At 43.2% G+C, this 11,965-nt stretch overlaps 1 protein-coding gene across 1 annotated transcript in view; it reads right to left on the reverse strand.

Annotated features, from left to right (window-relative positions):
• Nucleotides 1-3,751: 3,751 nt before the first annotated feature.
• The window catches only part of SRSF4 (serine and arginine rich splicing factor 4), a 16,268-nt gene continuing 8,054 nt past the window's right edge, over nucleotides 3,752-11,965 (reverse strand). The window contains exons 2-7 of the mRNA XM_085306224.1: nucleotides 11,292-11,402; nucleotides 9,728-9,911; nucleotides 8,753-8,865; nucleotides 6,780-6,994; nucleotides 5,378-5,461; nucleotides 3,752-5,205 (exon numbers count right to left, since the gene is read on the reverse strand). Coding sequence (XP_085162350.1) covers nucleotides 4,422-5,205; nucleotides 5,378-5,461; nucleotides 6,780-6,994; nucleotides 8,753-8,865; nucleotides 9,728-9,911; nucleotides 11,292-11,402 — 1,491 coding nt within the window. The 3' untranslated portion in view covers nucleotides 3,752-4,421. The remainder of the gene's footprint in view (nucleotides 5,206-5,377; nucleotides 5,462-6,779; nucleotides 6,995-8,752; nucleotides 8,866-9,727; nucleotides 9,912-11,291; nucleotides 11,403-11,965) is intronic.

Below are 11,965 nucleotides of genomic sequence, written 5' to 3' on the forward strand. Positions count from 1 at the left end.
GGTGGTCAGCAGCGCAGGAGCCCTCATTGCTCTGGTGGCAAAGGCTTGCCGGGCACGGTGCCCTGGGGAAGAAAACAGGTGAAATCACTGCCCCAGGAGGAGCCCGTCCCCAAAGCTCCTCGCCCTGCATGTTCCCAGGCCACACGTCTGGGGCGGGAAGGATAACCCGAACCGAAAATCACGGCGTTCGCTGAGGATGTCTCCGCTGGCGAGCGTCGCGTGGCGGTTGCGCCTCCGCGAGCCGGTCCCTGCAGCAGGGGAAGCTCCAGGCTGAGAAACGCCACGTCCCCGCGCGATCTGATCGGGCTTCGCGCAGCTCCTGCACAGCAGGGTGAGCAGCGAAGCCCCTCGACGAGACAGACCTGCTGCGTTGTTTCTGCCCGACAAGTACTCCACTCCTTACAGCAGCACGGTCTGATCTTTCGACATTTACCTTTTCCCCATCTCTGAATCTGGCCGTTTCCGTTCCTGGACATTTCACATGCGGTTGCTGGGACTTTGCTTCGTCCCTGTCCCCCTAAGCCGCCCTGCATTAGGCTGCAAAAAGAGAAGATGGTGTGAAAACGTCCACRTTCTTGCTTTTTCTGCTCTCCAGAAATGCTTCAAAGAGTTTCCCTTTTCTCTTGGACGGAACATTGAGCAAGAGCAGAATTAGGAAGAAAAAAAAGAGAGCAAGAAAGAGATGCCCCACGCGCTCTGTTCCAGCGCTGTCCTACTAGATGCCACCTTCCGGGGCTGCCGAATTCAGATAAAAATTCAGCAAAAAGCACCCAAAACGATGGGCAAAGTGGCTCCTCTCCCCTCACTTCCAGCAGCACATTTTCTTCCTGCAGCAGCCAGCTYAGCATGAACCGGCGGGGAAAACTCTGGCTTTAAAACAGCTCTGCCGTTCTAAAACACTAATTTTTGCAGTGGGCAGCGGGACGGCCGCTGCTCGTCTGCCGGTGCCGACGGGGCCACTGCGTTCGCAGGGTCCTGTCCTGGAGGGTCGGGATGAGGGTCCCGTTCGGTGCAAGGTGCCGGATGGAGCCGAGCGCGCGGGGTGCAGGCAAGCTGCCTTCACGGCGAGCGAGATCTTCTGCAACCCGAAGAGGTTCTCCGGGGCGGGGAGGGCGGCGGAGCGGGATGCCGGGGCTCTCCGGGAGCTCTGCCGCCGCRGGCCGGCCCGGCCGGCGCTGCGTGGTGCCTGGGGAGCTGCCCCGGAGCCTCCCAGCTGAGGTCTCCTCTTCTGGGGGCTTCAGGTTCTAGCACCAGCTCCGCATCCACATGAAGCTTTGGTTCCCAGAGCAAAAATAGTGCTTTTGGGCCATCTGACCTCAAAGCTCAGTCCTGTGATGAATCCCAGCCTAAACCCATCCTGTTCTTTCTTTCTTCCTTTCTTTCTTGAAGACACAAACTTCTGTAAACAGTGGAAAACAATCCCTTGTTCGTGTTAAATCCTGCTTTAGAGGTTGCATTGCTAAAGCTCCCTCCGCTGCGAGCGCCGAGGGAACAGGGCGCGGGAGGCTTTGAAGCCACCTCCTGGGCACTTCAGAGCGTCTCCAAGAGCCGTCACCCCCTGGCCACTTCCTTCGGTGAAGCTGTTGGAATCTGCTCTCCAGGAAGACGCTCTCCTCGGATCAGCCCTGCTGCCCTCCCTCCTCTCCTCGCCAGCTYCACCACATCCTTTCCGGACTGGCTCCATCAGGGCCGCACAGCGCGAAGCGTAGAAACGCCGCGTGCTCGCGGCCGTGCAATCACATCTCCGCTTTAGTTTGAGACTTCAGGCGAGCGGCCAGAGGGACCGCAACCAGCTACAATGAAAATCCACATTACAGCCGCAAGTTTTCCATGTACTTCCATCTTCCAACATGTCTTGAGGTATTTGGAGAAGAAACATTTCTGCTAAAGCGCTAAGCGTCTTCACTAAAAACTCATGTGCTTCACTAGGAGCAGCTTTGGCAGCGAGGGTCAAAGCCAGAGTTGCTTTTTAAAGTTCTGTCGTTTGTGACTTTGTTAAAAGGTATTTTTAAGCTAATTATCTCCTATTAGCAAACATCTTCCGTAGTCTGGTTTGTTTCTACACAGAGATTAGGAAGCAGAAGGGACTGGAGATCTTATGATAGCCTGAGCTGTTAAAGCACTAAGTATATAGTTGAAAAAGCCATTCTTTACTTCTAAGGAAATTAAATATCACTTCCCCAGAGCTTTCTCATGTCGCTGTAGTAAATAGAGTCTGAGAAATCTACAARCCCTGACCCCATTTAAACTCTACGGAAATATTTTGTGTTGAAAAGTATTCTTACCATCTTGCACCCTTTCATCTTTTTAATAGGGTGACACAAATTTCAAACGATCAAATTATACCAAATTACTTAGYGCTGGGAAGTTAGCATCTAGCTGTAAGAAACACCATCATAAAGGCTGTTGGTGATTTGAAAATAGCAACAGGAAAGTATTTGATAAAGCAATACCCAACCTTTCTTTCTGGACTAAAATAACTAAACAACAGCAAGGCATATATTGTTTGCAGCATCGCTGCTAGGTAAAACAGGGTACCGAGAAGGTCACAAGACCTTCAGCCTAAGCCARACTGCTGGTGACACACAGGGGCTTGTTTCAGCAGCTTGCTGATGATCCAAGTATGAGGTTGGGATATTATTCAGGAATACCTCGAAAGCTTTCTAGAGGCTGTCCTCCTTTCCCAAGTCCAGAGGGATTATAGGGATACATCAGGAGAATGGCTCATCCATCAAATTCCCAGTGTTTTTAAGTCCACCRCTCCTCAGAAGCATATCCCGCTCTTTTTTGTTTGTTTTTAAAGCCCAGGGTTACACAAACCTCAGCATGAGGAAAGAACACGCTTTAGATGGGAGAACTGCTGCAGTCACTTGAAAGCGACAACTYTATACAACAGCCAGAGATCAGCTCAACTGCAAGTGGGAGATGCTGCCGTAGTGACCCCCCRCTCCAGCCCAGGAACCCAAGCAACCCCATATAACCCCCCAAGCACCCAGAATCTCTCTCTCAAACCCAGCTGCTTTATTAGGAGGAGGAACTCCAGGAAAACATGCTGAGCAAAGACACAGTGAAGCTCTAACCTTATAAAGTCACAAATCACAAGCCCACTTACAGCTCAGGATCACACACACACAAGTAAACAGCTGGAAAAGCTTTGTGCTGTCCTGCTGGATGTGTTAAGGTTAGGAAAAATGATAAAAGTATCATGTTCTCCTCCTCATTTTCTCTAAGGCCCCATAGAAAGAGCCAACTCTGCAAAAGAAGAAATACTTAAAACACGATCACAAAATAAAGCAAAAAGTAGAAAAGATGCTTTCCACATCTACCTGACTTACCTTCAGTGTTACCTGCATCAAGAACTGAAATGTTTCTGGACAATAATCTCACTTGGCTTTCGTCTAGTGAGTTGAGTGAGTGAAACGTTTTCTTCTTCATATTATGGAAGCTGAAGCTCAGTACGTTTAATTTACATAGACAACAGAAAATAGGCTTCTCACCTTCGTTATTGTTTCTGGYTCATCTTCCTTTGTTCTCTTCCCTATTGCAGTGTTAGAACTCTAAACAACACAGGAAGTATTTCCAGAGAAACAATATATTATTATTATTTTTAACTGGATTGTATTCGAGTGTCATGATCCCATTTAAGATATAGTCACTTTCTAAATGAAGAACTCATTCTTTGTGACTAACTGGTCTTTATATTCAAGTTTACAGCAATAAATATAAAAGTGACAGTCACAACACACAACTTCACGTAACCACCACCAAATGTCATCAAGCAAAAATAGTCTTTATTCAAATTTCATGGAAACAGGTATCACTGTACTTTGCAAGACGGGAAAAAAATAAAATAAAAAATTTAATATAAAACAAGAATATTGTCACAATACCAGAATATGGAACTCTACTTCCTTCTCTATGGATTACTGCAAGTATCTTTTTTGTTTTTCCTTTTGACAGTGCTATTCACAACTCTGTAAGTCCAAAAATATGAAACAAAAATAGTATGAAACTTAAGACTTTGCACTTCCACTAAATGGCATACATCAAAGGGCATCATTTCAAGGGCAAATATCATTGAAGCCATCATACCTACCTATCAGCCATCATTCCAATCTTATAAACCCAAAGTGCAGTGCTCATTCTCTGTAATGCTGTTCTTGGAAAACAGGACAATTTCAGTGTTCTAGGAAGAATTATATTTAARGAAAATCTTTCTGTAAGATAGCAAGTGAGCTGAACAGCCTTGCACCAGAGAGCATTACAGGGAGTGAGCACTGCAGTTAACAGTGGTAGACACACCATCAGGTTTGTTAAAAATATACAGCATTGACATGTGTTCTACTTCAATCACTTGTGCTACAACTACCAAACATATACAAAAGACTTTTCAGATAGTTCCAAGTGTGGTTGCAGCAAGGTTAGGATTTGGAGCGAGAYCTTGACCGTGACTGGGAGTGTGATCTAGAGGCAGATCTAGATCTAGACTTAGACTGGGACCTAGGTTTTGAAACTGATTTTGACCTGGAACGAGAATCTGATTTGACATTTATTTTTGACTTGGAATTTGACCTAGATCTGGAGCGAGACACCCGATGCACACCTGTATCCTCACCCTCACCTTTTGCCTCCTTTTTGTCAGATTCTGATGATTTTAGATGCTCCTTTTCTTTGGAGACTGACCGGGACCGCTCACGACTGTCCTTCCTTTTCTTCTTGCTACTTGGTTTGCTGTCTCGCTTGCTGCGCCTCTTGCTTTTCTCACTCTTGCTTCGGCTGTGGCTCCTGCTYCTACTTCTGCTGTCATCCCTACTTCTCTTCCTACTTTTCCTTTTGTCTTTACTGTGGCTCCTGCTCCTGCTCTCATCCCTGCTCTTGCTCCTGCTCCTAGCCTTGCTAATGCTCTTCTCCCTGTCTTTGCTCCTACTCTTTCTCATGCTCTCCCTCTCCTCTCCCCTGCCTTTACTCCCACTTCTGCTCCTACTCTTACTCTTTTCCTTGCTGCAGCTCCTGCTCTTTGCTTTCTCATCACTGTTGTGGAGAGTGCCCTCAGGTTTGTCTTTACTTTTGTTTCGTGATTTTTCTGCACTCCTGCTGCGGCTCCTACTTTTATCCTCTTTACTTGGAGTCCTGCTTTTCTCTTTTTGGCCTCTGCTACGGCTCTTGCTTCGACTACGGCTCTTGCTTCTGGAACGGGACACAGACCTGARAGCCCAAAAATAAAGAATAATTCCACTTTAGTGCAGCTTAGATTTGACTAGCACTTAAATACTGTACATGAGATAAGGAAAAGAAAAACAATTTTCCCACTGCAAATATAGAAAGATGCTTCTGGTTTAAGTGGGTAGTCCCCATTGCTTCAACCACAGAGACATACCTGGATCTTGATCTACTCTTGGAACGACTGCTACTAGCACTGCGGCTCCTGCTCTTATGAGAATGTCTGCTTCGAGAGCGAGACCTGAAACAACAGCTCCATGTTAGGATGTGCCTATGCACAGCTTGTGATCTCCCGGTCCCACACGAATGAAGAAGTTAGAGCATCAAAGTTCCTTTCAAGCAGCAGAACTGCAGAGCTCTTTACACAATACAGTTACAGATTTACAGTACCCTTCTCCACAGTGCTCATCCCCTGCTGCTATGTCTGGAAGCGAGCAGGGCTGCCAATCTGAAATAATACACAACCTTATTATTAAAGATAAGGAAGTGAGAATCACTTTCCAAATAAAGTCAAAGTTTTGAATACAGTGAACTATTCAGATAAAGCACTGTCAGAACAAGGCTCTCTGCTGTTCAACTACGGAAGGCTGTTGGCTGATGCCCAGAGATACTGGGTCTAACGGAGCTTCCACTTTCAGCCCCTCAAGAAGAGCAACCTGTTTGTCCACGACTTTCCAAGAAACTTCAGGTATTACCTGCAAGATAAAGGATACTATTTGCTTACCTGGCTCTGTAACTGGGAGAGATGCAATTAGGCTGTCAATCCCACAAAATCTTCCCACTCTGTTAACTTTTGAGCACATAGGCCATTTTCAATGGTATTTCACAAAGCTCTCAAACATATAAAGTTCCTAGAACTTTTGATAAAAACCTGGAATCCACAGAAAGGAGGGATAATACACCAATGTTCCCCTAGCTAACAGCTGGGATAAGTCCACTTCACCTGGCAGTTTATACTGGGGAAGGCTTCCAGAATACTTGTTGTTACGAACCAGCAACAGTGCTGTTATCTCCTAACCAGCGGACTGCTCAGGGGCAGGGAGGAGTAGAAGTAATAGAAGCTTGCCTGAATTTTCTTAAGGCAAAAAGAATACTGTGCAAGACTGGATGGGGAAAATAGCTGCGTGTTACTGTGTGATAAAGCATTTTTTTTTGTCCTAGCAAGAAGGCTGCAAATCTCTAAGAAACAGGAAATGGGTGGGGTCTCCAAGTTGAGAAATAGTTGTTAGTTCTGGTGCTTACAGCAAAACACAATGTTCAGAACTGAAGTGCTACAAGTACCTTCTGTTTCCTTTTGGATGCACAGCTCCACCTACCATGCAGTGATCTGCTGCAAAATACCAAGGACTAGGAACTTCGTAGAGCTGGGGAAGAACAGTAGCATACCATGCTAAGGACAGCAACTCAGAGGAGGTTTTTCTTTGGTTACTTGCAGGTAACTAACAAATTCTCAAAAGCTAATCTGAGGGCTCCRAATCCTTCCAAGGCATTTTGGAATCTGCTATATATTCATGTTCTTGCAGTTAGATTTAACGTCAGCTACATATGAAGAGACGTACCTGGAATGGCTTCGGCTTCTGGAATAAGAGCGGCGCCGTCTTGATCCAGGTCTGTCTTCCACTAATCTAATCTTTCTGCCATTTACTTCTGTCCCGTCCAGCTTTTCAAGGGCTCTTTTCATGTCAGAATAGGATTTGAACTCAATCACACCTTCATTTTTCCTTCCTTTGTGTGCATCTGCATATGTCACCTCCCCTGCCTGACGCATATAATCCTAGAGGAAGAGGACAGAATAACCATTGCCTCGAATCCAGAGTCAGGCTTTCAAGCTAATTCTACTCATTTCTGCAATGATGCTCACTTAGCCTTTTCTATTTACACTAATATCAGCAAGGGTTTTAACCAAACAGCTTTTGCAGAACTAAAGCCAAGGTTTCTGAGCAAGCCAAGTAACGCACTGCAATTTCAGAGATGCTGTGTGATTAGAGCTAAGGCTGTGTTGATAGTTTTGACCTAAACCATATTTTAAGATCTCACATCTTAAGACTAACATCAAATATGCTTTGGACTGTGATAAGTTTCAATGACAGAAGTGATTAAAGAAAAAAAATGCTTGATCTCTAAATCACATGCTCAAAGGTAACTTAGGAAAYGTGAAAAACTGAAAGATCTAATACTAAAAAGGTCTCAAATAGGGAACAGAAGCACAAGCTTCCGTTTGTCCTACACCTAGGTAATATATCTCATGTTCTGCGGGAAGAAATCCCACAGCAATAAAAGCTAAGTTCAGTTTCCCACTTCATGCTACTTGACTCCTATGTTTCATTTACTAAACATCTGTTTTTCAGGACCTGACATTCTGCCCTGCCTCAAGCAAGCCGTCAGACAGGGCTCTTTCAGCTGCTTTGGACGTAGGCTGCACAGAATTTTGGTTCAGTCTATTTTTGACCCACCTATTCCCATCTTACGTACACTGAAATTAAAGCTGTTCAAAAAAAARCAACGCATCCAGTAGAAGATTAATCATGCCATGCTCTACTTACAATTATTAATACCAGAAGCAAAGACAAGCTACTGATGGTGTGAAGCATTAACAACAGAAGACATTTGAAGAATCTCAGTACGTACCTGAACTAGAGTTACATATTCAATTACAGACCAGTTTCTAATACGTCAAAGTTTGTTTAGAACAAATTTTACACATCCTTAAAAGAGAGCCATAAAAGAAAGCGTGCCTGTAAGAACAAGTGTTTTTAACCATTTCTATTTTTGATAAGGAAACACTACCTTTTACAACTACTATCGGAACTCTGCTCCCTGTTCTGCCCCCTCCAACCCATGATGCAGATAAATAYGAACCATTTCACCTCGCATGTGTTCACACGCACTGCAGTCTATGCAGTGTGCTAGCTGGCATTTCCACTACCTCACTCTCCACTCCCTCAGACTTGGACAAAATTTTAGCGTTTAGCAGAGGTTTTGTATGATTGCTTGTAGTCCGGAAGCACCCTTTTCCTGAAACTCCCTTTAAAACAGTTTCTCAGTGAGGAAATTCTTAAGAGACTGTGCAAGAATGATGCTATATTTCCAAACAGCTCTAGCACATTAGAAGTTGATGAGTAAAACCAGAAGTGACAAGGACAAACTTCTGCGACACTAATGAGTCTTACCATTGGCCTGATTAAAGTCTGATTTGACAGTGCTTAAAGACTGAAAAATAYCTGTACATGGTGTTGGTTTATGTTGAGCAAAAAAAATGCATTCTCCTACTGTCCAATAACATGCAAATCTGTGCAGATGAAACTCCCAATGTAGTATGTAATATTAATGACTGCATATATTCAAACATACTTCAATATTGACTTAATGCATTATGTAGAAAAACCTCCTCATATGCATATGAGCACACAGACTTATTTTAACAAAATGGAGTGAGGAATACAGGTCTATACAAGTTTTTCTTGATGAAACTGAAGCTAACTTGTTTACCCTTTGTGCTCTTTATTAGAGGGCAAAGAAAGGGGCCCCATACCTTAAGATCCTGCCAGCTGCAGCGGCTTGACAAATTTTCCACAATCAATCTGTATTCTGTACGAGTAGGAGGACCGTACTTATCTCTTCCGCTTCTTCTATAACCATATCCACCTTTAGGAGGTGACAAGCAGACAGCAGTACTTCAACTACGGAAATGGCGCGCTCGCTGTACACCCCAAACAAAAACTATTCTGCCCCACATGTTTGTAAGTACTTTAAAACTTCACCCACCCTCTAGTCTAAATTAGATTCCCATTGTATAAAATGTTAGAAAGATGCAAAGCATTCTAAAAAGTCATTACTGCAATGCTAACACACAATTAAAACAATGCACATCATTATAATTAACATGCAATTAAATTTATTTTAAAAAAATCTTTAAAGAAGAAATCAAATCATTTAAGCTAGTTTACTAGTGTTACTTACATTGCTTAAAGGTTTTCTGAATATCTGATATGAATAAAGATTTTCAGGCACCTATTTCAGATTAATCTCATCTGTCTCTAACCCTTGGGATCCTCACCACCCAGGTCTAATAGGAAAAGGTTGCGGTCGTCACATGGCTTCCTTTTTTGTCGGCCAAGGGCCACAAAGGTCAAAGAGCCACTCATGGAAAGGTAACCCAAGGTCAGCAAATGGAACAGGCAGTCATCTTAGCCTCAAAGGACTCTTAATTAAAACATTGAGTCTTTGTTAAATCTATGTTAAACAATCACATTACAAATAAGCCATTAAAAGAGGTAAATAAAATGATAATAAAAGTGGTACAAGAAATTGTGTTTATTAATTTATCAATTAAAAGTTTAATACAATAAACAAGTTAATAAATATTCAGATCAACAGTTACATTTACAGTTACAGAACACTATTCACAACTTCATATCATTTCCTTTTAAAGTTATTTTTAAAAATATGAGTTTAAAAGCATTTTATTTAGAATAAACCACTGATACAAATGCATTTTGGTGCTTACTGCGTCCGGAACCATAACTGCTGTCACGACGTGGACCTCTGGCATGCTCAACGATCACTCTCTCCCCACAAAGATCTTTACCATTTAGCTCATAAACGGCATCATCTGCATCTCGCAGATCATCAAACTCAACAAAGCCATACCTAGAGAGAGAAAGACGGAGAAGACAACTGCTCAGAACGAACTAATCCTGAGGTATCTATTGTCAGGAGCAACTCACATCCTAGAGCAGGTTTCTGCTCCTCTCCAAGGAGGAACCTCTCTGTGCTGTCCTTTAGGTGAACATCAGTTGTGACCCCCTGAAGGCTGGCTAAGGCTTCGAGCCCACTGAGCACCATAGCCCACTCGCTAACCTGCTAAATACGGTACTGTGCTGCGTTATTCAGTAAGTTTGCTTGACTGCAGTTTGGCTGAAGTAGCATTTGACAGATATTACAGGATATATGCTCACTGGATTGGTATTTACCCTGATTTTTGAAAAGCCTGGCTTCCAGTTCCTTGCTGTGGTATACTACTCATGTTACAAAGCCACCTTAGTTCCCACACTTTAAATGGAATATGCATATGCAAGTGATCTGCACACTGTGCTTGGAATGTCTCAAAAAAGAAATATTCAGGTGGGTGAGGAAGATGGCTTTTATTTGTTTTAATCAGAGACTCATTTTATTTTTGACTGTAGACAGTACTGATGATTTGGATAAGAAAAGGACAGGACAGATTTTACACCTGTTGAGTTATCCGCAGCTTCCCATACACTGCTGAGAGCRCTTTACGTCCACTGGACTCCTAAAAATCACAGCATGTCAGAGAGCACAACAAGTCCAAACGTTCATTTACTGAACATAAGAAAAATCCTGCAGCCATAACCAGGAACAAGTTCCCACGGTGAACAAATAGTCCACCAAGGCCAAGAGGCCTTGTCTGGCAGCACAGGGCACAGGTCTAGAGGAGATCTGAGGAAGTCTTTGCCTGCATTTGAAAACTAAGTTGCACTAGCCTAGTTTCAACACTTTGGAAAYAGAGGCAGATAAAGAGCAAGAGGAAAGGCACGAATTCAGAAAACATAAAGCTTATTTTTAACATTCAARTGGACGTTTTAGAATCAGTTTCCTATTGCCAAATGAAGATAGTACAGAGACATACACAAGCTTGCAGACCACTGCTTGCCTGAAGAGTTAAAGCCAGCATTTCTCATTTAATCCTCAAAGGTGGCAYAGACATCAGAGGAGGGGTCAGGCTGCTGCAAGCACCTAATCTCTACTGACTAGAGAGYTCAAAAGACTGAACACAAGTTTTTAAATTAGTGTCCTTCAACTGGTGCTCAGGGACAAACCAGTGACTCGCCTACAGTTGCCGAGCAAACCTACAGCAGCACTGAAACCAGACTCAACTTTGCCAAYTTCTAAACCGCCAGAGTGAAATACTTGTTTTAAAAATAAAGTTGTGTTAAGTGTCCATTATCCAAATGSGCCAGGGAAGAGGAGGACAGAGGACATCCAAGCGTTGTTAATCCAAGTTCAGACTGAGTTTATCCGTAGTTGAAACCCATTTGTCCTTTACTTACCTGCCAAGACCCAAATTCAGGCTTCAGAGTCTCCCATGCAATAACTGATGATATCGCAGCCCTGTACAGTATTGGGAATTTCTTTTCATCTGGCTGCAACATCTCTGGTTGCTGTAGAGCAAACACAATCCTGAACTCAGGTCTTTACAAGCAAGTAGGAGGAACAATTTTGTGAGTATTTGTTTTAAGTGATCCATAAAAGCAAATCCGCTATACAAGAACGCTGACCTTTTAGGTCGCTTAATTTTAAAGCGTTTTCACTAACTCAGCAACTATTTGTTACGTAATTTATTAACTAAGAACATATCTCGAACAGTCTCGAAACAGAACACCTACATTCATGCATCTGGCCTCCAACAGGAGTTTCCATGAAACTCTCCCACGCCCTAGAGAGACAGGATTTGGTCTAAGTCTTGATGGATAGTGTTACTTGTGTTGTCTTCTCTCCACGTGCTCCAAAAGGGTATACTTAACATTTATCCTACACTATTAATCCCTTTAATTTGGGAATACACAGAACAGAAATAGTCTTAGAATAAGATACTGCTCTGACAGAAAAGGAAAAAGGAAAAGTTACAACAAAAAACTTCAGGTGTTTGTTAAAACACCCCTAAGAAGCTAATATAAACCTTAAAAGAAGAGTATGTGCTTTCAAAAAAAAAAAAAAAAAAAAA

The sequence above is a fragment of the Rhea americana genome, unplaced genomic scaffold (genome assembly GCF_003343005.1).
Source record: "Rhea americana isolate MKP2758 unplaced genomic scaffold, rheAme1 scaffold_234, whole genome shotgun sequence".
In the NCBI taxonomy this organism is placed as follows: domain Eukaryota; kingdom Metazoa; phylum Chordata; class Aves; order Rheiformes; family Rheidae; genus Rhea; species Rhea americana.